The sequence below is a fragment of the Pogona vitticeps genome, chromosome 5, assembly GCF_051106095.1.
Source record: "Pogona vitticeps strain Pit_001003342236 chromosome 5, PviZW2.1, whole genome shotgun sequence".
Classification (NCBI taxonomy): domain Eukaryota; kingdom Metazoa; phylum Chordata; class Lepidosauria; order Squamata; family Agamidae; genus Pogona; species Pogona vitticeps.
Window position 1 is genome coordinate 158,902,167 of NC_135787.1, and position 26,118 is coordinate 158,928,284.

Genomic DNA, 26,118 nt, shown 5'->3' on the forward strand with positions numbered 1-26,118 from the left:
CAGTCCTCTGAAGATGCCGGCCACAGAGACTGGCGAAATGTCAGGAAGAACACCCTTCAGAACATGGCCAAACAGCCCGAAAAACCCACAACAACCATCAAAACTACAATCTTAATTAGCCAAAAAAATCCATGGACCTGCTGAAATTGTGCTAGATTTAAATCCCCCCCCATTTAGAGATGTGCAAAATTATTTAGATTATATTGCCCTGGCATGACTTTGCACTGGGCTTGCAGGAAGGTAAACATCTGGTATTGTCCAACTCCTCTCTTCTGCCCCCCTTATTCCTTCTTTGTTTTGGTTTTTCTGTTGACAGATCTGAGGCATTTCTACTGAGGGAAGAATCTTCCGCCACATCCCAATTCTCCATCGTTTAGTCACTACCACCCCTGTATGGCTTTCACATTTTAAACGCTGGCCCATATACTTGTATTTGAAAGCAGCTGGTAGATGGGGTGTAACTGGTATGCCATCAATTTAAAAAAAAAGGGGTGCAGATTATGTGTTTTCAAACCTCACGGACCAAACAGAAATACAGGGGTGGTTATATGTCTGGCCCCCAAATTTCCTAACCCTGAAGTTTGTTCCAGATTTAAAAAAAAACAAACAAACATGTTTTAGAAGGTATTTCTTGTAATGTACTTTATTGGCTTGATTTTGCCCTGCAGGCCATTGCCCAAAATCTATGAAGGAAAAGGGACTATCCGGTCCCTAAATCCAGAGCAGCTTGTCTGTCTCCATAAACCAAAGCTGGACAGGAAAGCGTTTCCACTGCAACCCGCCCGCCCGCTCCGCTGATGCCGCCTGCCTGCTAACCCGTCTTCCGACCCCAGCCAGGAATCCGTCACCCGGACGAGCCGGCGGCCCACAGCCAGCGGGCGACGGTCACATGCTGCTGCTGCCTCGGCACCCGCGGAGAGCCAGAGCCCAGCCCGCGACAGCACGGCACGCGGGCTCGGAATCCGCGCCCGGCGCTCGGGCAGCGCCCACGCTCCAAGGCCGGGTCACGCCGAGGGCGGCCTCTGGCTCCTCCTCGCGCCGCCCTGATTGGGCCTTTCGAACTGTGCGGGCGGACGCGGCGGCATGAATCCGGGAGCGCTCGCGCCGGGGAAGGGTCCCGCTGCTGCTGCTGCTGCTGCTGCTGCTGCTGCTGCTGCTGCTGCTGCTGCTGCAATCCTGGTGTGCCTGGCAGAGGAGGATGGCGGGGGTAGCCTGAGCCGGAGGGAGCAGCCGCGGCTGTAAGTGGCTCCCCGGTCCGTCCGTTTGTCGAGCCCGGCTGACCCGGGTGGGTGCGTGGGTGGGTTTTATCCTTCGTCTGCAGGGACCGCGGCGAGGAGAGCAGCCTTCCCATCGGTCTCTCCAGGCTGGCGGCAGAGCGGGGGGTCTTTGGAGCGGGGCGTGAGGGATGACCGTCAGGAAGAGCGGGGCCGAGGTGTTCTGAAAAAGGCACCCCAAGGTGGCGGTTGTATTTGTATCGTCAGGAATGGGGAGGAAGGGCTGGGGACGAGAGGGGAGGTGTTTTTTTATTTCCTTGTATCTTGATTCATGTACCGAACTAATCTGGTGAGCTTTTGAGTCCTCAGCATTTCGGCGACGGCAGAGAGGCACTTGCCGTTCTGCCTCAGGCAGCAAAATACCGTAGATGTCCATAATAGCTCATGGCTTTAAAGCTTTTCCAGCCAAACTGCATCTATTAGGGCTCTCTACGGACTTTCTTTATGCCCAGGAACCTAAAGCAGCCAACTCTATCCTAGAAAAGCGGATTAGGGACATTGACTTTCAATATTCTGTTTCAAAGGCTCGCAAAACATGCTCCATCTTGCACCTTGGCCTAAATTTCTCCCAAAGTGCTAGGTATTTAGAGAATCTGATTATCCCAAAATACTGACCGTCTTCTCAAGAGCCGGATTTAACTGTCTCCAATCCGCAATTGTATATGGGCAATATTCTGGCACCCCTTATGAAAAAAGATTGTGTCCTTGTAAGGGTAGAAAAATTGAAACTTTGAAATGCGTCCTATTTGAGTGTAATTTTTACAGAAGTGAGCGTATCAAGCCCATAATAAATGTCTTCCCAGGTAGGACTCTCATTTGGCGTACAAAATATGTATTAAGCGACACAAACAAGATAACCACCGAATCAGTGACCAAATTTCTTCTCTCTGCCCAAAGAATACGAAAAACAATCTTGACCTCTACCTGGCCCTGTCAGAAAAAACTATGTATGGGTAATCTATTTTATTAATGTATACTATTTTAGCTATCTTGAAATGTTTGAATTGCTTACATCTGTTTTAAATATTACATGTATGTATCCTAGTGGGTCGGAGACCGCAAATAAAAATTGACTGATAGATTGAAAATACCTTAGGTGGGCTTTGAAAGGTGGGGACTCCTGAGGAAAGGGGTTAAGGTTGCTGTCTTGAACTACCTACTTTTAAGAAAGATAAGATACTGTTTATTTGCAGAGAAACAGGTGGGGGAAATCATTTTAGAATGTGTTGTGGTACCTATACGGAAAGCATTTCTCACAGGTCATCGTCTTGAAACATGTAAAATCCAGGCTGTGGTGTCTACAGTTTTCTTTCCAAAGTTGAGAGTACCATAAAGATGCCCAGAAGTTTTAGGGGGAGCTGTGACCTGGATAAAATTTCACTAGAGCATGCTCTTTAATAAGCCTCTGAGTATGCAGCTTTTGAATTTAGCCTTTCTCCAGTCTAGCTGGCTAAATAGCACAGTGGTTTAGGTCTCTGGCTGCAGAGCCACAGGTTGGGAGTTCAATTCCCTGCTATGCCTCGAGGGAGAAGAGCCAGCCTGTGTGGCTTTGGGCAAGTTGCACAGTCCCAAGATGTGCCCAGAAAAAGGGAATGGTAAGGCACTTTTGAGTACTCTCTACCAGGAAAGCCCTAAAAAGGGTCAACATACAGTAAGTCAGGATTGACTTGACCACACATGATTATTATTATATCCCCAGCCTGGTGCCCTCCAGATGTGTTGACCCAACATTCCCACTGCCCCTAGCCAATGACCATGATGGTTGGGACACAGTACGAGTTGCAGTCTGTTAGGTCCGAATGAGGCCAAGCTGGGAACGAATGCATGGTCTAATTTAAAAAAAAAAACATTCTACTACAGCTTTGAAGCAGGCATGACATTTTTCATGAATGTGAATTTGTGTAGCAGAATCTTAATTTAAAATTCATATATTGCATGAATGATAGTGGATGAGTAGCTTTTTACTTCTAGCCGGCACATAACAGTTTGTGATTTTTCCAGAGTTATGAATTGCATTTTTAGTTATGATGTCTGGATCAATCCTGACGGTGTCTTTCAAAACCAGTCAACATATGTGGGAATCCTGCAGCACACAACATGGAGCAGTTAATAGTTATGTTTATATTTAAGGTCTGAATCTTCAATACACATAAATACTTATTCACTACTAAATGGAAGGTCCTTCAGATGTAAAGCTATATGCATTCTGTTTGAATAAAATAGAAGCAAAATAGATAAACTTGTCAGCACTTCACAGTGTAATAGTGTTTACTTCAGTTTCCAGTGCAAGAGCTTACAAATCATGGTGTTCTATGTAGATTTTAACTCTAAACATAAATAATAATAATGTGCCATCAAGTCAGTTGTAACTTATGGTGACCATTTTCAGGGTTTTCTAGGTAGAGAGTGCCCCAAGTGGTTTACCATTCCCTTCTTCTGGGGGCATCCTGGAACTGCAGCTTGCCCAAGGCCACACAGGCTGGCTCTTCTCCCTGGAGACACAGTGGAGAATTGAACTCTCAGGCTCCACAGTCCAATATCTAATTCATTGAGCTATCCAGACAACTGCAAACATAATTAGTTCAAAATAAATAAATAAATAAATAAATAAATAAATAAATAAATAAATAAATAAATAAGAGCTGCACTGAAACCCATGGGATTTACTTCTGAGTAAACATGTTCATGATCACTTGGGTGCCAGACATCTTTCACAAAAGTTATAGATAACCAATATTCCAGTTTTTCTTTCTTAGACAACCTGATGTTGCAAATACAGCTGTCATCTTGCATGCACATACTTAGGAATAAGTCTCATTTAATAAAGTATGGCTTTGAGAAGATCTATGTAATGTAAAAAGTTTGAAAGTCCCTTGGTTACAGTTTTTATCTGATTCCCAAACCTGTTATGGCAGGAAATAATGCATTTCGAATAAAGAGTAGGGCAGTGCGAGCTGTAACAGGATACTACCATTGAAGGGGTAAGTTGATGGGTTTGATATTTAGGGTTTAAATTGTGGCTTACTGGTTATTAGGTGTAGTAGCAGTACAAAGCACATTTCCAGCTTTGTTTGTAGTAAACTATAATAGAAATTCTTCTGAGCTTTAGGCATGGGTGGCTTCCAAAACTTGTCTAAATTATTGTGTAACACAATTCAAGAAAAAAAAACATTGCAACTTAGGATCATATAAGAAACATGTTTCTTCTTGTTGTGGATTTCAGCTATTAATTCCAAAATTTCATTACTTACCCAGTCTTCAAATCAAGACTCTCAGTGGTCATTTAAGACTAGTTTGGCTGAAAACCTGTTGCTCCATGTAGTAGGTCACACTAGAAGAGTCCCATTGAATCACTGGAAATCGGTGAGATAATTCCTCCATAAGTTCCATTGATTCAAAAGGGCCTAGTTTAGTTGTGACTTAACTACACTAAAGTAAATTGTAACTAGAGTATGTCTACTCTACAGGATGGATACCTGTTTCTCTCCTGACACTCTACTGTCAGGGCAGTTGGCTGTTGGAGCTGAGTATTCTTTGGAGTAGTCGAGGAGAAGGATATGCTGTGCAGCTGCTCCCTTGCTGGATGGGTTCAGGGTGGTCTTCCTTTTGCTGGAGTGTTCTAGGGTGTGGGAAAGAGTCTAGCATTGCAGTGATCCTTGATCCCTACCAGTTGCATTGTCTAGTTTGTTTCAGCTCTGCAGTTTCAGGCCAGTGCCAATTATAGCGTTAAGATCTTTGTTACAGGTTTTCAGTGCTAGATGAAGGACTAAAAATAATTTCATTGTACCTCAATCAAGTTACTCAGTGAGTGATTTCAGATGACCAGAACTGTTTCTGGTGGCTGCACAGGATTTTGCCATGGAGTAGTCACATACATGTGCAGAATGGATTTTCCCTAAAACTAATCAGGCAGTAAGCTTATGGGTCTAAAAGTTCTACTACAAAGAACGCTAACACCTTTCCGCATGAATTCATCTATACTACAATGAGATCATTTGTTTAATTTTAAATATTTATTTATATCCCACATTTTCATCTTGGAGTTCAGAGGGGTTATCAAATAAATACATAATACATGCTGAGCATTTGGAACACAGAAGCAGTCATGGGCAACAGCAACCAAAATACTAGAAGAGAAATCATTTAAGACAACAGCTTAATATTCTATTCCATTACCTTCATAAAAAGGAAAGTCTTTACTGGCTTCTGAAAGACTATTACTCAGGAAAGGATATCGGTTTCTCTTGGAATGGAGTTCCAAACAGAGCCTGGGTGCACCCAACAAAGAGTCCTGCTCCCTAATTTTAGCCAAGCATGTATTTGAGGTTGTTGGGACACATAGGAAGGTCCCTGAAGATTTCCCCAATATGTAAGCAGGGAGAAGATGGGCCTTCCAGTACCCTGTTCCTAGCCATGAGTGACTTCAAAGGTAATTGTTAGAACTTTGAATCATACTAAGAAACAAATAGGAAACCTACGTAGCTGTTACAACAGTATGTGGCCATGACCACTATTAACAATCAGGCTGCTTCATTCAATGGTTTTTGAACGCACTTGAGGGTTGAAATGATCATCATAAAGTACTCCTTAGCTGAAACCACCCACACAACCTAGTCTTGTGCATACCTACCTTAGGATTTTTTTTTGGAATTTTCTTCCCATCAAAAAAAAAAAAGGCGAAAATCATATTGTGTAACTTTTCCTGTGCAGGGGAAATGATATCACTGGTAGCAGCTGATTGCCACTAATTAAAGAGTCTGCACTTTGATTCCTCATGGCCTCAGTTAGGTCTGATTGCACACGACTCTTGCACAACCTGGAATCAAAGTAAGGACTCTTGTCTTAGTGGCAAAGAACTAAGAGGTACAAAGAGCAGGTGGGGGGAGTGTACAAATGTCACTAGTTCCTAAAACAGGCTGCAATGCTTAAAAGTAGGATTTTCACTGGTGTATCTAGTTGCCATTTTGTCACCAAATTCATGGTTGTGTTTTAACAAACTTCTGCAGCACTTGTAGTATTACTTTGCAATGCAACTGAACTGGTGTAAAACAATTGACATTTGAACAGTGTTTTTCCACATGCACTGTTTTTTGAGGCATGTTTGGAAAAATTGAAGATGCTGATTATTCTAATAGTTCCTTTTTTGAATCTTTCACTTTGTTTGGATTTTGAGCATTCCATCCCAATTAGGCTATCCTTTGTCCTTTCTGTGGCAGCTGGCATTTTAAAGCCCTTGTTTAGTTGTGTGGGGTTTCTTATTTTAATGAGAGCAGCTTCTTTGCTAGCTGTTTCAGCCATATTTTGGTTCTCTGTAAAAGTCAATGGAACCTCTTACTTTGGCTTGTTATTGACACAAAGGGCTTATTATACTGATGGAAATGTATTCCCTGTAACAACTGGTGGGAATCATAAGATGCTGTTTATTATGGCCTGCTCATATGCTATGTCCTTTTTGTGTAATATGGAGAAGAGGAATAATATCAAGAAAACGGTATGTTACTAATACTCAGCAGAGAAGTAATGGAACATTTGTTAATAGATACTGTATGGTAAGTTCAGGATCTGTAAGTAACCTCAAATTGGCTATTGCTAAACTCAAATAAATCAGTCATACAGCCCTGTATCAGCAATTTGAGCAATGTTGGTTTAGGGAAGGACTTATTAAAAAGTCCAGTGGTAGAAAGGTAGATGTAAAATTAAAGCATTTTTATATTGTAAACATTGCAACTCAATTGGAAAATTGTCAGAGCAAAAGTATTGGGTGAAGTAGATGATGATGCTATTTCTATACTGTTAATCTGCAGCTGTACTTCCAGCATCAAATTTTGTCAGTGTTCTCTTTATGAAAGTATGAGTTGGCTGTTTATTTCTTTTCATTTAAATCATGCCTCTCTCTCAATTAAGGTACCCAAGGCAGGTCGGTTTCAAACTGGAGGAGGGGGGGAAGAGAGTAATATAAATTATATTAGAATTCAGTTAAACATATGTTAATGTAAAAAAAACTATTAAAACTAACCAGAAAACTCCTGAAGAACTCAAATTTTAAAAAAAGTATTCCAGTTTACAATTTTCCTCCCCCCCCCCCCCCCCGAGTCTATTCAGTTACCAAAATTGGCTTGAAGAGGGAGGTCATTGAGGGCTTGCAGACAGACAGTGGGGAAAAGTGAATCTGTTCTTCCATGGAAGGAAGTTTCCCTTCTGAGACCACACAATGGAAAGACCTCCTGCAGAGTCCGCACCATATCTGCCTTTTTGGTTAGTAGGATCAGGAGGCTAGCTATTCTTAAAGATGTTAATGCCAGAGGAGGCTTATGGAGGGGTGGGTGGAGTTCTTCAGAAAGGGGTTTTATAGATCATACCAAGTGTGTAGAATTGGTATGGAAACAAACTAGTAGCTAGTGGAGCTTTTGCATTTATATTCTGGCCCTGTTCAACAGTTTGGCTGTTGGACTTTGAAACTCTTCAAAGAAAACCCTAAATAACGTGTTAGAGTCATACAGGTGTGTTAGAGTCATCATAAGTGGGATGTAACAAAGGTATGGTTCTCTATAGCCAAATCAAACCTCTTAGACTGTGAAAGTTCATCCGAATTAGTCTATTCCATATGTACAGTATTCAGCTTAATAAGATATAATGGGTAGGCATTTAGGCAAAATGGCCCAGGGCTGAAGATACTGCATTCTCATTTTTACTCACAGATGCAAACAAAATCGAGTAAGCCTTGGAAAATATTGGTTTTTTTAATGGACTTAGAAATAGTATTTATTGAGTATTGTGGTGCAAGGAAGATTCCTGCATTTCTGTGGCTTTTAATTTTCTTCCCTTTGTCCCCAGGTTTTCAACTTTTTGTTGTCCTATTTCAAAGCTTACCTTCAGCGGATAGGCTTCACAAACATGTTTGGGGGAATATACGTAGCCTGCACAGTAGATAAAAATCAATTATTTTTAAAAAATCAAATTGATATAAATCACAATTTAATTCATGATTTAAATTTAAAAAATAATTTTAAAATCAAATCCACCCTACTAGCCTGTGAACTATAGCTTGTTAGCTATACAGTCCAAGTTAACTACATTGTGTTTTCACATGTCAGTTTATTAGTTACTCTAAGTTTGTAAATACTGGAGTTGACTCCAATTAAATATTGCGCTGGTCTTAAAGTGTCTCCTGTTTCCTTTTTCAGGAAAGTACAGACACCATGCAGAATGCAGTTCAGGTAGGCAAAATGAAATACCAACATTATCTTGGATGTTTTCCTTATCTCAGAAATATAGTAATACGTTATGAAAATGATAGGTACTTTTGTTGATTTAATGGGCCACTGTTACAGAGTCATGCTTCACATTTCATAAATATGCTGAAAGTAGCTATTGTGTTCAGTTATAATTTGCAATCTGCTGATTATATTAAAGTGTAGCCATGTATTCTTGTTTCATTGCTGATGTTTTTATTAGGTGTGGTTTGGAGATGATCCCCCTTTAAATCCGCGTAGTCCACTGACTCCAAGGCATGGGCCAGGCTTAGCAGATGTTCTGCTCTATGACCAGTGGATATCTGTCCGACATGAGGCAACTTTGATCCCTATGCAGGAGGACCTAGCCATCTGGCTATCTGGTTTGTTGGGTAATGTTGCCATGAATATTTATCTCTTTGGAAAAGCTATGAGCCATCCCTGTAGTTACTGTAAACTGCTAAGTATTAGCATAATGAGTAGAGTTCATGCTAACCTATAAAAGGAATTGTAGATTCCTGCTCCTTTTTAGCTTGTTTTCCAGAATTGTCCCCTTTCTCTGTAAGATAAATGAAAGTTACAAAGACCATATAGCAGTGCCTCTCCATAATCTTTAAATGCGCAAGTGAGACTAGTAGGTCCCAGTGTTGATTTCTAACAACTGTTGTGCAACCTGTAGCCTAAAACAGCATGCATTTTAAGACCAATTTGAATTGCATTAATGTGCAATAGATTGAAGAGTGTGAATGTCATTTGTGACACCCCTGATGTGTCAGATGTGATGAAATTTTGTTGCTCAGTTCTGGCCTTCTCAAGAGTCATCCACAGCCTTGCCATGGCTCCTTTTGTTGTTTTATATGGAATTCCATGCCCACCTTTTTGTTTCCTGACATTATTTCCAACAAATATTTGAAGTGGAGAGAGAGTTTGAAAGATCAGGTGGAGCAGGAAACACACACCAAAAACTCAAGAGTTGTAGAAGTTATTTCCTTGTGAATTTGCACTGTGGATATGTCTGTGCATGTCTGAATTTTGCTTTGAGCTTGAGTTTTGCTTTCTCTCTACTAATGAAGAATGTGTGTCTGTTTTATAGGGGTAGAACTTACAGCAGAACGACTACTGGAAGAGCTTGACAATGGCGTACTGTTATGCAAGTTGATTGGAGTAATTCAAAGTGCAGTTAAAAAGAATTGTAACCCAAATGACTTAAGGGCAAGTAGTGTGTTCTTCATAACTTTTTAATACAAAAGTGAAATGTCGAACACCTTCATATCTTTGGGATTCCACAGAGTAAACAGGATTTAAACTTCCTAGTTTTTGAAGTTGCTGCCATGTCAGACTGTGCAAGGATTTCAACAAGAATCACAAAACAAGAGTAATAAAAGACATTGTGGTACCTTAAAGACTGTTTAGCCTATTAAATGCAGCTATAGCAATACCACAAAGCACTGTGCATTTTCAGCAGTCAGATGTAACCAGGTGTACACATGCTCCTATTCTGTTCCTTCTGTAGAAATCTAGGGAAGAGCTTTACGGCAGAGCCTGAGAGGTTACTTTTAAGAAGAATTCATCTAATGGCATGGTAAAACCATTTGTAATTAAATAATGCTTTGGGTCCCAGAACATCATCCTACCACTGCTTAGTTATGGATGGATTTAGCAAGTCATTGTATTTGTTCTTCTTAACTGTAGCTCTCCATTACCTGCCTAAGAGTTCTGCCATTAATAAATGTTTTGGGCATCATCTCATATATGAGTACAACACAATCCACATGGGTTTTAATTTTTATTACTTGCTTGCTTAGTTAAACTTGCATCCACTTTCCCTACAGTGAGCTCAAAGCCATGTATATGCGCCTCTTCTTTTCTTGCTGTAGCCTCATGACAAAAACAATCCTGTGAAATAGGGCGGGCAGAACAAGCAACTTGTAGTTCCAGTGGTATCTTATTTTCCAGTCATGCTCTCAGAATCCATCTGGATTTGACTTAGAGTAGTTAGAATGATGCTTTTGCCTTGTGTTACATGGTTTCTCTAACACATGCCTTGGTTTCTCACTAGAACTGACTTTGGGAAAAAATAGGTAGGCTAGAATCTTCTTGGCTTAAGGGCAGTCACATATCTGATGTGAGCTGTCTGCCACATGTTGGGTCTTTCTTTGGTTATACAATCCGTTGCACAACTGGCAGCCCAGACAACATGAAAACACTATAATAAGTGCCCTTATCCCATAAATTCCCTGAAGTAAAAAAAATCTGTTGGATTTTCATTTAGGTTTTTACAAGTAGCTATGCATCAAGATTGTTTGGAATTCTGGGACACACTGTGTTTCCTACTGCCCTAAGGTGCATTCCATTTAGTCCTGGGCAGGTGAGAGTAGCAAATGTGAGTAGTCTAGTTAGACAGGTGAGGTCTGAGGTAGTGTGTTGTGGAAAGAAAATGCATGGCTTTCATGCAAAAAATATATATATATACAAACTGAAAGGGACTCCAGAAGGCAGAGGTGCTGTGGCTGATACACATTTGTGATAGAGAAGATTTTTTTCCGATGGAGAGAAGCAGGTGGTTTTTCACAGGTTTGAAAAGGAATAGAAGAATAAAAGGAATAATTCTGAAGGTAGCCACAGGGGCTTACAGCTGTGTGTCCAGATTGTAGGAAATTTGGGCTACTCAGTTGATGTCATTTACAGTTAGAAATTTAGGCTGAAGCCCAGGGAGTAAGTTGTATTTGGTAGTATATGTACTAGTTCACAATCATGTGAAATACGAAGAATGGTGAAAACAAGTGATCATGTTCTTATGAAAGTAAAAAACTAATTTTGAAGGGGGCATGAAAAATCTGCTGATCATAATGTTCTAAAGTTGTACATGACTTGACATTCATTAGAAGCACCAGCAAATCATATGTTGAGTCTGCTGAGAAACTTGTACCACTTTTAGATTTCTGGAGCACTGTTCTGTATAAGGCTTAAGGGTATATTCTGACTCTCCTTGTGATATTCTTAATGTTGTATTCTATATTTGCCAGAGAGAGATTTCAGAGCTGTCTTTCATATTATGTTTTTGACAGAGCAAGTAAGCTAGTCAGTCAGTCCTGGCTTATCTTCCCATTTTGAAGACAATGTTTCTAACAGCGGAAGTTCAGCCTTCACAAATTTTGTGCACGGTCTATTTATCTCTGTCTCAACTGAGTCCTTAATAATTCTAGTCAAAACCATTTCCATCATTACTGAAATGTATACAACAGGGATTAATTGTTACCATAATTTTCTGTTTTCCATGGAAAATGTGTTTTCCATTCAACCACAAATTGCTACTGGAGTGGACTGCTGGCTGCTATCTGATAATAATTTTCTGATATTAAAGACTCCCTCAGGGGCAAAAGAGATCCTTAGGAAGCCTCAGAAACTGATGAGGAGGATAGGAAAGCTTAAATTAATTCGTTTAATTAAAGACTTGTGTCGCCAGATGATGACATCACCCGGCTTGCACAGCAAAGTTTTATGCCAACAGAATTTCAGCCACAATGTTATGGAATGTAAACCGTGAACATTTTGTTATGATAGAAAAATGTTTTGTTTTCAAACCGTTGCAGATAAATTTTACTCCATCATTTTCCTCTTTCTAGGATTTCCCTTTGAGAAAAGTCCCTTGTAAGAAAGATGCTGCTTCAGGATCTTTCTTTGCTAGAGACAACACAGCCAATTTTCTGAACTGGTGTAGATGTATTGGAGTGGATGAAACTTACCTCTTCGAATCTGAAGGCTTAGGTAATTATTTTTCAGACTCTTTGTATCACAGTCCCCTGATGTTACATGTCCACTGATTCTTCCCACAGTTTCTTACTGATTTCTGTATCTAAAAGAGGGGAAGTGTTTGTGAGAACTTATTGCTATAATTATTTTGCAAAATGCATGGTTAAACAGATAGTACACAATATTCTTGTGGTAGATAAAATTAAATAAAAGTGTAACAATATAGAAATACACAGAAAGTAAAAGAAACAATTCAAAAGTATCACGTGTCATGTGCTATGAAGTCACAGCTCACTTATGGTGATCCTAGTAGGATTTCCAAGGCATGTGAGACGTTTAAGGAGTAGTTTTAACAGTGCCATCCTGCACTGAGTTTCCATGGCCAAGTGGAAATTTGAACCCAGCTCTCCTGAGTCCTAATCTGTTGAGATATAGTGGGGGTGGAGGTATGTGGAATTCCTGTTAGCACTGTTGAAAAATTTGTCAGAGTGCAAGAATATCTGGAATATCTCAACCAGTTACAGAGGCAACAAATCTTAATAGTCTTAAAACAGCAAGATAGGTTTATTATCTATGTTGTATTGTGTTCTATAGAATAGGGAACTTTTGTTTTCACCAGTGTTGGTATTTTCTTCCCTCTCGTGCAGCATTAGTTCCTGTAGCTCCTAGTTTCTTTGGGGAATCTTTGTATCTTATTCATACTCTAGTCTAGTGTTTGGCAGGGCAAGCTTTTCACATTCCAACAAGCTCTGAAATGCTGATTTTAGACCAGCAAATAATAAGTCACTGTACTGAAACTTCTTGTTAGATGTACTATGGTGGTGTCATCATTTTAACTACTATCCTATAATGTCATTGACTCAGTTATGGCTAGTGATACTCAACAATTCTAAGATTTTTGTTTTGTTTTCTTCTGGAAATATGGGCATACTTTTTAAAAGGATCATTTTATTTGGAAATGGTAAAGAAGCTTTCTTCCCAAGTGAATCCTGGCTTGCATGTTTAATTTTTTTGATTTGCCTTGCCTCTTGCTTTTTTATATCTGATGGTTCAGAAGTGGCCTTGAGCAGTCAAACCTCTCCATGCCACCTATGCACCAACATAGAAAGTGCCAGCAAAGAATGCATGCATGAAATGTGGGGATTCCACTGTATTCTCTAGAAAAGAGAGAAGACAGTAGAAAAGAAGAAGAATCTTTGAACTGCAGAGCTGGAAGAAACTCCATGGATCATTGAATCCAGTCCCTCTCAAGGAGGCACAGTGGGGAATTGAACTCCTCCACAGCCAGAGACATAAGCCACTGATCAAGGTGGTTTTGACTACTCCCAACATTAAAATGATGAAATTGAGAAGGACAAGATTGTACTAAGGTCCTGCTAGGGATGCCATATAAAACTGAGTAGCACCAACAGAGAATATAGCTGGTACAACACAAGTGCCATGGCTGGGTGACTGAAAACATTTTAGACTTAGCAATGTGACCGGGACATAAAGATGAATCAGTTCATTTGGACTGAGTAGCCAATGTTTATCTAAATGTCTCTGAGCATTAATACAGTGGTGCCTTGCTTAACGACGATAATCTGTTCCAGGAAAATCGCCGTTAAGCTAAAACATCGTAAAGCGAAAATAAAAAGCCCATTGAAACGCATTGAAAACCTTTCAATGCATTCCAGTGGGCTTAAAACTCACCATCCAGTGAAGATCCTCCATACGGCGGCCATTTTCGCTGCCTGTGTAGCGAGGAATCTGTCCCTAAACACAGCGGAGAGCCAATTTATTTACCTGGCGGCCATTTTGAAACCGCCGATCAGCTGTTGAAAAATCATTGTTTTGCGAAGAATCGGTTCCCGAAGCAGGGAACCGATCATCGCAAAGCAAAATTCCCCCATTTAGACCATCGTTTTGCAATCGCAATTGCGATCACAAAAAGATCATCATAAAGCGGATTCGTCATAATGTGGGGCAGTCGTAAAGCGAGGCACTACTGTACTAGGCAAACACTTCCTTTTATCTCTCTTGGCCAATGACAACTAATGCCTCTATGAATCTTCTGTAAAATATGTTTGAAGTATACATGATGTGCATAATTACAAAATGAGACAGCCATGCTAAGCACTGTTTGGTAGCTACAGGATGATAAGCTTTCCATAATTTATTACCTTGCATAAAAATTTAGATATTGGACTCTGTCCTCCAGCACGTTTCTTTTTTGGCTAGACAGCTGTTAAAACATAAATAGTCAAACATACGCAGACCTACTTATTTTAGCCTCACACATGCATTGTCAACTTAAATAGCTGGATTTGCCCCTAGAGGGCTGGACTGTCTGTCTTTGCTGTTCAGCCTGTACCCTAAAACTGGCTGCTGCCAGACCAGTTTTTTTTCCAGATGGAGCAAAACCTTTGACTGCTTCATTAAGGCAAGTAGCTGAAAATTGTTTTGTTAATTATAGTTTCAGTACAGTCTGTCTGTTTTTAAACTAGAAATACATCAGTGTGAGTTCCAGCCAGGTGCAAGAAATAATTTTGAAGTTGTAGTATAATCTTTGTGCATGTTGAAACATGAATCTTTGTCTATTTGCTGTGGAAGTTTAAAAACACACACCTAGGAATATTGGGTTGTTCAATGCATAATATAAACAGTAAATTTTGCACTTCAGACAACTGGACCAATAATCACCTGTGTGCCTTGAAACTCTGTTTCTGTTCAGTTCTGGTTTTTATTTTATTTTTTCTATAAATGGAATATTCAGAACTTATAACTGGAATCAGTCCCTCAGATTCGGGCTGCAAGCTTGTACAATACTGTAACTTTTTCTTAGATAGAGCTCAACATATTTGGAAAGCTGCTGACTATTTAGAATTATTGGAATAAATGGTTGCTTTGTATGTTCTTGGCAGAGAACTTGATCAAAGGGGCTAAATTCTTCTTACCCTGCACTGCCCTTTTCCCAGCATTTTTGTATGAGGGAAGAATAAAGAAGGCTTTTATGCTCAGACAGTGGATTCTCATGTGTGGGCACATAACTCTGGCTTTCTACACTCTTCTTTTGCCTTAGAACAATGGAACTTTGATGCATTGTCCAGTGAATACTTGAACATTATAGTCAGAAATCTCTGTGTGATAACAAATGTGCTGTACGTGATTTCATGCAAAACATTGGCCCAGATAAAGTGGAAGGAAGCAAGCCTTGCTGTCATGTCCATGCACTTGCTGCTTCTCTTATGTGACATTCTGATATAGCCTACTGTATGTATTTAAAGTTGAAAGCAGGGAGTCCCATTTTATGCAGCTACAGATATATAGTATATCCTGCCTTTTCTCCAGTAAACTCAAGGTGGGATATGGAGATCTCCTCTCCCCCTTTTGTCCTCACAACAACCCTTTAAGGGAGGCTAGGCTATGAGGGTGACCTTGGCTGAAGTTCATTCAAAGAGTGTGTTGGATATTCATCAGCTCCATAATAAAACGGCTGCTAAAGCCTACCCTTGCGTGCCTATGTGAGTGCCATCTATAGGCCTTTGTGCAGCCAAGGTGCTCTGGCATTAGAAATAACAGAGGACAAAGTATAGGAGGCAAGTGTGACTTAGGTGAAGGTCTTTTCCTAAGGAACAAGGAAGCTCAGATTGTATTAAATTATAACTTCCTTCACCCCTAAACCATTGGACATGTTGCTTAGGTCTAATGCAGGGGTGGGCAATTAATTTCTATAGGGGGCCACATGAAAAATCTGAATTGTGTTCGGGGGCCGAACCAACTATGTAAAAATAAAATATAAGCAACTGATCAACTTTAGACAAAAAGCTATACAGTGGTGCCTCGACGATAATCCGTTCCGGGAAAAACGCTGTTAAGCAAAAACATCATAAAGCGAAATGGGAAAAGCCCATTGAAATGCATTGAAAACCCCTCAATGCGTTCCAATGGGCTGAAAACTCACCGTCTAGCGAAGATCATAGGGTGGCCATTTTCGGTGCCTGTATAGCGAGGAATCCGTCCCTAAGCACAGCGGGGAGCCATTTTAAGCACCCGACGGCCATTTTGAAAACCCGACAATCAGCTGTTTTTGATCGTCATAAAGCAAAAATCGGTTCCCGAAGCAGGGAACCGATCATCGCTAAGTGAAATTTCCCCATTTAGACCATCGTTTTGTGATCGCAATTGTGATCACAAAAACATCATCGTAAAGCGGATTTGTCGTAAAGTGGGGCAATCGCTAAGCGAGGCACCACTGTAAATGGTTTTGATGTTCAACTTGTTCAGTGAGAGAAATCCAGTCTGTCTTGGGCTTGAACACTGGACTGGAGCGACAACCGGCAGGCCAGACAGGAGTGGCTTGCAGGCTGTATATGGCCCTCGGGCCACACTTTGCCCAGGTCTGGTCTAATGGGAGTCCAACAACATCTGGATGGTCACATGTTTCTCCTATACCTGTGATAAGTATAGGAGTGAAGTGAAAGGATAGTGAACTGGTAGATTACACTAATTTTGCTCTAACCAACTGACCTGATGTGAACACTGGCAGAGTCCACATAGATGGTAGGTGCTGTTTTCTTTTTCCTCTCTGTTACAAACGGGACTGCATAGCAAGAGAAACAGACCTTGCGAGGGCAGAGTTGCATAGCTATGTGTAATTTGGAGTTCTAGGGGACTTCGCATTTTAGTCTTGGGATGCCATCCTCAAGCCATTTACTGTGGACAGGTTCCACTGATCCAAAAGAAATGATGTGATTGCTACTTAACACTGATACCCCTTCCCCCTTGCACATTGTAATTTTTTTTAAATAGTTCTGCACAAGGATCCAAGACAAGTGTACCTTTGCCTCCTGGAAATTGGTCGCATTGTATCAAGGTATGTATCTGTCACAGTTTTCCTAACCAGGAATTTTTATGTGCATAGTAAACATATGCAGTAGTATATGTTCTCCGGGATGCTACATAATGCAAAAAAAATTGTAAACTGTAATGCGGATTGCCATAGGACTGTGGGTGGTGCTATAAATCTCCAGACACAATGCATCCTGGGGAAACTTCTTTCATACAGCCGAAAAAAAAACGTAAACTGAGGCATTATTTTCAATGGATTTTCCTTCATAAACCGAAAAGAACATTAACCGAGGTATTTGTAAACGGAGGTACTACTGTATCTAAAAGATTCCCTAAAGTTTTCTTCAGAATTTTGGAGTACAGTCCTTTAGTACAGTTCTAGGAAGGCATCCCCAAAGCCATAACATATAGTGGAACTTTCTTTTCTCTGTATTTCCAAACTGCATTGGTTTTAAAAAAAGCCCTGCCACTATCATTGTTCTTCCAATGCTTCTGTTGTGCTTTAAATCACTATTGTATAAGTGCAAAAATCTGCTCCCTGCCAAAGAGTTGTTCCCAAAGATCGGTGGTGCAGGTTATAGAATTGTCCTTTAGTTCCCCCATGTCTGTACATTTTTGAACTCTTTCACAAACAATTTCTAGGAAGACAACTTACGTTCAAGTACCATGTACCGTATTCCATGTTTATGTTTAGACATAGCAGCCCATGTTCATACTTTCACTTCTTTGAAATAAAAAGATTTAATTCAATGCAAATGCAGAGTCTACTCTTTTCTTTTAGCTATGGAGTTGAGCCTCCCGTGTTAGTGAAACTGGAAAAGGAAATTGAATTGGAAGAAACCTTATTGATGTCCTCTGATCCTGTGGCTCCTGTCATCCCACCCAAATCCTGTTGTCAACATGGAGAGTTGCATGAAGCAGTAGGTATTATGTCCATTTTGCCCTGGGAAGGCTTAGTCTTGGGGAGGAGAGGGCAAAGGAGGAGCCCCTCTGATGTTTGTTCGTGGCTTCATAAACCATGCGGCAATCAGTAATAAGCAAGCAGGTCAACGAAAGCAATTGAAGATCTAAAAATGAAAATATAGACGACTTGGCAAAAATAAGTACCTTGAAATTTGAATGAACAGTGGGATCATAGCTATGCAATCAAAATCAGAACTGAGTTGGTATGGGGCAGCTTCTTTAAAATTAAAAAAATGTAATATATGACAAAAATTTAAAATTGGCAATATATGTGCTCTTGGTATTGCTTCATGGTATGGAATCATGGGCTTTAACACAGGAAGCATTTGAGACATGGATTTATTGCAGCATTCCAAGAATTACTTTGATGGAGAGGATGACAAACAAAAACATGATTGTGGTTATGTGTCTAGATTTCTGCATTTTATATATTTCACAATTTCATGAACTTTATTGACTTTCTTCATTGGTTACCCTCTCAACTTAGAGGTAATTATTCAAGGAAAAATAAATGGAAAAGAAGGGCAGGAAAAATAATAATTTAATGACTTGAAGAAACTAGACAATAGTTTTACAATACAAATGTCATTTCTAGAGCTGCTACGTTTAAACCATAATAGCTGTAATGATGTCCAACCTCTATCTTCAACAAGAAGATGAAGCCTAGAATGACTGTCAGAACCAGATTATTCTCCAGTTTGCCCATGACCTTTCCCAAGAGCAAGACAAGAAACCCTTTTAAGTCATGACTCTCCTAAGTGCAGAGAGTCAGTGTGTGCAGTAGTTAGGATAGGGCTGGGACTCTAGAGATGCAGGATCACATCTGATCTCATCTGAATTTGGAAGCTAAGGATGATGAAGTACTTGTATTCCTAAGTAGTATTTGATTGGGAAACCACCAGGGAATATCAGAAATCTACGTGTAAGGCTAGAAAATAATCCTGCAACAGAGCTGCGACACTCAAAGCTGACAGTACTGGGTAGATGGGCAAATTAACATAAGACAGTTTCCTTTGTTACTAAGGATTTGACTACATTGACAGATAATGTGAGAAATGCTCCAGGGTTGATTGTCTGGTTCACATTATTTCTCATTGACTACATTATGTAATAGTCAATACATTTTCCCCTAATCTGGTTCCTCCCCCCCCCTGCCATTGGGGCTTCTTCTTGTTTGGAATCAAATGTATTCACATTGGTTCAGATAGTGTGATCAAATGAGCTGATGTGGAGGGGTTTGTAGCCATTTTTTTCAAGCTGTCCCAGCTGGCTAAAGCAGTAGTAAGGGACAGTAAGGAAACTGGAAGCTATTTGAATCCTCTTGTCCCCACACTTGTTGCCTGGGTCTGCTTTTATGCTCCCATTCCATTGCCTTTCTTTCTTTCTTTCTTTCTTTCTTTCTTTCTTTCTTTCTTTCTTTCTTTCTTTCTTTCTTTCTTTCTTTCTTTCTTTCACTAATATAGTGCAGCTGGCTGACCAAATAAAAAGAGTGAGGAGGAAGTTTTTAAGGTAGCTTGACTCCAACCATGCCTCCTGCAAATCTGGATGGCCAGAGCAGAGAGCTGCCCTAACATGCTGGAAACAAGGCTGAAGGGAAACCTTTATCCTGTCTCTCACCTGATTCCTTGCTTTTCTTTCTCTCTTTTTGGTCTTCTAACTATCCTAGTGCTATGACAGAGGGAGGAGACCCAGGCACCAGGTGTGGGGAGGAGAGGATTAAAATGATTAACAAGTTCCCCTCTCTCTGCTGACTCAATGTGTGGTTGGCTGAAGTGAATTAAGCCAGAGAAACCTGATTTCACAATGGATCCATTCACTTTTTCCCCTTCTGTGTAGTTACACTCTTAAGTCAGTACTAGATCATGGAGTTCAGTGGATGACGTTCAGGTAGTCATTTTTTTCTAAGCTTAACCTGCATCAGTGTAAGCTAAGCCACCTTAAGTTTATTAGCGAAACGTGTAAGACAAATGTACATAATAATTATGAAAACAGTCCTTTAAGAGTCAGCATATGGAACATTCATCATTATCATCATCATCTAAGAATTTCAGAGCTGGAAAGGACTCTATAGATCATAAAGTCCAGTCCCTGTCAAGGAGGCACAGTGGGGAATCATTGCCCTTGATGTATTTTCTGTTCTGTCCATGAAATTCCAGCCTTAAAAGCAACAGTGTCATTTATTTATATTTTGTTCAGTTTTTACTGTCAGACTATTAAAGCAATAATAATAATGAGTGTTGTCAAGCTGATTACAAGTTAGACAGCAACCATTTTCAGGGTTTTCCCTGAAATTGCTTGTAATTGAAGAAATGGATTGTAATCCACGAAGGTCCCCCTTGAAATAAATGTTTTTGTCTTAGAGATGCCACAGCGCTTTTGTTTTTGCTTTTGCTTTGATTATAGCTGCTCTGCAAGGGTTCTTATCAAGTTCTTGCTTCTTCAACTTTTGGGTTAGGGTGGTATGTTTGAAGGAAAAATATTAGAAACATCCCAGTTTTGTATATTATCTTGAAACTTGAGCAAGATTGCAGTTCTTCACACAGTTTGGATTTTAAAAGCTTCAAACTACATTTGAACTCAGAGGGGTTTTCTCTGAGTAAATCTCCCAATTTTACTGATATTCAAGTTTCCAAATGGAACAGAGGATTCTAGTCTTAACATCACCATCCCATGACTTGCTTACCCAAGGCAAGGGAATTCATTCAGAATACAGGTAGGAGGAAATGCATGCTGTTACAAATATAACTTGTCATAAAGTATTAAAATATTCTTTATTTCGTCTGTGATATTGTGAGCTCATTATCCGCCTGGGAATTATGACACAAAAGAAAATCATCATATCCAAAAGGCATTATTTTGGCTTTCTGTGATACAATTTTTGGAGCAAAATAGGAAGTTCACATTTAGCTGTATCTCTAAAAATTAGCATGAAAATATTTGCATGTAATTTTTATACAATATAGGTTAAGCACATTGCTGAAGATCCTCCTTGCAGCTGCTCCCATAGATTTTCAATTGAGTATCTATCTGAAGGACGCTATAGACTGGGAGACAAAATACTTTTTATACGAGTAAGTAGAATTTCTCTACATAGTTCTGTTTTTTAGAGTTGTTCTTTGACATAATACCATTTCTTCAGGTGTTTACGACCTTTCTATAAGACATATGTCATATTGGTGATTTCCATCTTGTCAGCATATCAACAGCGAGGAAGGATCTCCCTTACTCATGAAGACAGGAAATGGTTGAATAATAATTTTCTTTGCTTTCTGTTGTTGTAGTTGGTAGCTTCTACTCCTTTTCTTCTTTTGACCTGCACTTATTTGTATCTTGGGGGTGTTTATGAGTACAGTATGCTTGTTCTTATTATAGGCCATTGAGTCAAAACCAACATACAGTGATGCCTCACAAGACGAGCGCTTCGTTTAACGAAGAAATTGCATAACGAAGAAGTTTTTGCGATCGCAAAAGCGATCGCAAAACAATGTTTCCTATGGGGTTTTTTCGCTTTGCGATGATCGGTTACCTGCTTCGCTAACCGATTATCGCAAAATGAAGATTTTTGCACAGCTGATTGGCAGTTTCAAAATGGCCGCCGGGTTAAAAAAAAAGGCCACCCGCTGTTTTCTGGGACGGATTCCTCATTGCACGGGCAGCGAAAATGGCCGTACTATGGAGGATCTTCACTGGACAGTGAGTTTCAAGCCCATAGGAACGCATTAATCGGGTTTTAATGCATTCCTATGGGCTTTTAAAAATGTTTTGTGATGTTTTCGTTCTACAGCGATTTCACTGGAACGAATTAACATCGTAATGCGAGGCACCACTGTATATTGATGCTAATAGGACGTCATGCTAGATTAGGTGTTTAAAGCGTGGTTTTGCCACTTCCATGCCCTCAGTGAGTGTCCACAGCTGAGCAGGAATAGAATCCAAGCTTCCTAACTCCTAGTCCATCATTCTATCTACTACCCCATACTGGATATGCACTGCGTGGTATACGTCTGTTATTTGGGGAAGAATCTGGTAACCCATAACTACAAAAAGATCTAGCCAAGAAGAAAGCTAAATGTTAAAGCTAATTTAAAAAATCCTAACATATCCTGTAGCAAAATGCAACAAATTCAAACCTGATACTCTTACCAATTTTTCCTCTGCTAGATGTTGCATGGCAAGCATGTGATGGTACGTGTTGGTGGAGGATGGGACACTCTTCAAGGCTTTCTCCTCAAGTACGATCCGTGCCGAGTGCTGCAGTTTGCAACGTTAGAACAAAAAATCTTGGCCTTTCAGAAAGGTGCATCTAGCGAGACAACTCCTGATTCATCTGCTAAAACTCCTCAGCCTCCTCTCATGAACCCCATATCTGCTGTTGAAACCTACCAGAAACAAAATCCAAAGACCCTGACTCCTGCTTCAGCTCCAAAGACTACTCGGCCAGTTAATAGAAAGCAGCCAGTCAATAAGCTTCCACAATCACCTGCACCTTCTTCTTCCAAAACAAAAGTCCATACAACTTCAAGAAGCCAATCTGTGTTAGGCCAAGCCAAGTCTAAAGGTGTCTCAGCAAGTAATAGTCAGTTGTCTTCCAAACCCCCAACAGCTGCTTCAAAAAACCCAGCAACATCCTCTCATAAACTCACATCTGTTTTAAAACCTGCCCAACCTGTACACAAAGGTTCTTCATCCGTCTTACTGAGAACTGCTCTAACTTCTTCGGAATCTCGTCCGAAACGTACCTTGTTGTCAGCCAAACGTGACCAGGTACAGAATTCTCCAGTCGTGTCACGTCAGACTGTTGCTTGTTCAACAAGTACGCTTTCTCGGCTACCTGGGACAACAAAAAGAACAGCTGCAGAAGATTCGTCTAATGGTAGGACAAGGCTCAATGCCACAGTCAAATCTAAAGCTCTTTCAAAAACTTCCAAAAAATTTACAGAGCCAGCTAACAAAAATCTGCATGGTCCTAAAGCAGGTTGCTCTCAGCAGCCTTCAACAACATCAGCAAAACCAGTTCCAAAAAGTACTACTCAGATGTTACCAACACAATGTTGGTCACTTAGAGATACACTAAAATCTAGAGAGGCAAAGAATGTCAAAACTACTAGTACTGCCAAACAGCAGGCTTCTCCGTCTCCACTTACAGCAGGTAAATCAACACAATTGACACCTGCATTGGGATCAAGAAGTAAAAATGTGTCTTCACCTGTCAGCAATCACTCTTCAGCCAAGAATACACAGGTCCAAAGTAACAGGCCAAAACCTCTGGCTGGTTCCAGTATGTCAAAGCATCCTGAGCGTACTCCATTGTCTGTTGTACGTCTTCCTCAAACATCAGCTGTAGCCGAAACCAGAAAAAAGAAGACACAAGCAGCCACCGAAAGTCAATCATTGGTTAAAGCATCCCAGAAGAATGATAAAGTCCTTGCTGCAACTATCACTAGGAAAGCACCTGGAGGATTAAAGGATCCTATGCTGAAAACAAAACCAGATGATCACTATTTTGTTATGTCTGGAAATAAGAAAATCAGAAAGTAAGATAAGCACATGAATTGGGACTGTTGCTCCTTCATTCAGAAGAAAACTCACATTAAACAATAGAATGGTAATTGAACTATCAGTGTTTTTTTTAAAATGGTGCCGTTTGCTAAGAATGCTTCCCCAGTATTTAACCAGTCTTCCCTAATGCAGGAATATATTGATCAGCATAAGGCACTTTCCTTTAGCTTGCATTATCTTTACTTTTGATCCTTTCCAAACATGTTTAATGTGATAAAGTCCTCATAAAATGGCAAACAATGGATCCCAAGTGCCAGCTTGTATTTACCACATTAGAGGAAAAAGTTGGATATTGCAGGCGCTTATATTAATGGTTGCCCGTTGGTAATCAGATTTAACTAGAAATATCTGCAATCTCCTGATAACACTCATGCCATTGATTCGGGGCCTTTGTCTTGAGTGAATGTGGGGATTACTTGTCTTGCATGTATGTGAGTGCTGTGTTCAGGGGGGAAAATAAGATGCAAATGACTTTATTAATTAGAAATAGCAACCTTGATGAGTAATACTATATGGAAGAAGGATCAAGTTGTTTACTGAATTTTCAGTGCTCTGGAGCAGAGATTGATACATTTTTGTAAAAAAAAATCTATAAATTCCAAAGCTGTCAGTACAATCAAGTCATTAATAATGTTTAAGAGTTTGGCCTTAAATCTCACCACCTTGAGTGCCTTAGTTGATGATTTGCCCTGTCAGTGGCATCACAAGACATTGGCAATTGATCGCCCTAGATAGGTGGTCTGGTTTATTAATATGAGCCATGTCGAAGCCTATCCTGATATTTGCAGGGCTTAAGCAAATGAAATGGTGGGTGTGGTTGCACAGGAACAATAAATGCAGCATCCAAACTTACCTGTGGGCAGGGAGCACCTTATAAAGTTGTAGGAAATAGGACGACATGAGAGCAACTATCAGATCATACTGTTTACATGTGTGAGGGCAGCTAAAACACTGTTCAGATAAGCTTCCTGTGTGATTTTCGTATTTATATCACAAGTTGCTTCATTTCCAGCATTTCTGCTTGCTAATGCTTTTAGTTGCTGCCCAACATCTTGTACATACCTAACTTCTTATACATATCTATGTACAACCTCTTGTACATACTGTATCTACAACACAGGGAAAGCATCTGGGTCTTTTTTCTCTTTGCATACAAAGTTTTATGTTATTAAGCAAATCAATGATTAGAGTTCCATGTGATTTTTGTATGCACTTCTACTTGTTAAAACAGTATTTTAAGGCAAAATACATATATATATATATATTTAAAATGATGGTTGCAACTCCTCCATAATAAAACTTTATGTGAGAGTCAGGAAAACCATGGTTAAGTATTAATGGAATTTCACTCTTTCGCAGACTGCAGTTTAGTCTGTTCGATATCAAACTGTAGATTTAATTTGAACATATGTTTCAGGAAAAGGGTAATTGGATCCTCACTGAATGAAATTGTGATAATCCCACTGACTCAAACTGAAATAGCCAGTCAAGCACAACCCCTGAACCTCTTATTGTTGCACTTTAGAATTATATTTATGCCTGACTGGTTAAGGCAAGATGTCGGTGGTAGCAGCAAATTCGAATCTCTATTCCATGGAAAGCCATGTGTAGTGCACAAATGATATTCAGGGTTGTATGTATATTCTAGTGCACACCCAATATACACCCTTGGATCTTGACTCAACATGTGTTACTTTGAATGGAAACTTGCTGAGTTGCACAGATTTCCCAGGCTGGATCAGACTGACTAATTTTGTAAAGCGACAGTCTTGTAGCAATTTAGGAGAGTTAGCATCATTGCATTCAATAGTCTTTGCTTGTGAGCGGACAAGTGTAGGCTTATAGGTATTATACAACCAGAAATGGTTTGTTTACAAAAGACTGGTGGTGCCTGAAACTGTTACTGTCTTTGAAAACTGCAGCAGAAAGTGTTCTCAAGTGTCGGATCTGTAATGGCAATGCAGACATGCATTTCTGCAATTCCTGTTTCAATTATTTATAGATTACTGGAAAACAAACCACCCAACGTTACTCGCAAAGTCTTTGACAAATGCAGCATACCAGAGGTCTGTTGATTGTTGTTGCTTCAGAGTTCTTCATTAAGGCTGGAAGTACTGAAGTTATTTAGTCAGCAGAAAATGTGAGTCTCTGTTTACTGAACAGAGATGTAGACATGACCTAGACACACCTGCCCTCCCCAGCTGTATCTCAGTTCATAAAAGATATGTGTGTTCAATAGCATAGGATGGGATTAAATGTGCTTTGTCGGTTGTCCTAGTTAACAAAAATAAGTGTTTTGAAATTATGGTCATGATCCAATGAAGCGGCTCTGTACCTTTAGCTGGGGCCTACCAGTTCTGAGCTTGATGCCTGTACATGCTCCTGGAGCTTTAGCTGAAAGGGCAAGGAGCAGCAGTCCATATAATTTCTAATGCAAATGTGGGGTCTCTTTCCAAAGTGGCTTCTGCTTTTGTATGCAATAATAAATGTATCGGTTTTTTAATTGC

General features: G+C 40.0%; 1 protein-coding gene across 2 annotated transcripts; it reads left to right on the forward strand.

The window, feature by feature from the left end:
* The first annotated feature begins 1,140 nt into the window (after nucleotides 1-1,140).
* On the forward strand, nucleotides 1,141-26,118 carry GAS2L3 (growth arrest specific 2 like 3). 2 transcript variants are annotated; one of them, XM_073000230.2, is made up of 9 exons: nucleotides 1,141-1,238; nucleotides 8,459-8,491; nucleotides 8,730-8,898; nucleotides 9,600-9,718; nucleotides 12,133-12,274; nucleotides 17,051-17,114; nucleotides 17,871-18,009; nucleotides 21,016-21,123; nucleotides 22,214-26,118. In XM_073000230.2, exons 2-9 carry the CDS (start codon nucleotides 8,474-8,476, stop codon nucleotides 23,588-23,590), a joined length of 2,136 nt encoding a protein of 711 aa, XP_072856331.2. In that variant the 5' UTR covers nucleotides 1,141-1,238; nucleotides 8,459-8,473; the 3' UTR covers nucleotides 23,591-26,118. The 2 variants fall into 2 exon arrangements, with proteins under 2 accessions (XP_072856331.2, XP_072856330.2); XM_073000229.2 differs by lacking the exon at nucleotides 1,141-1,238 and adding an exon at nucleotides 1,439-1,456.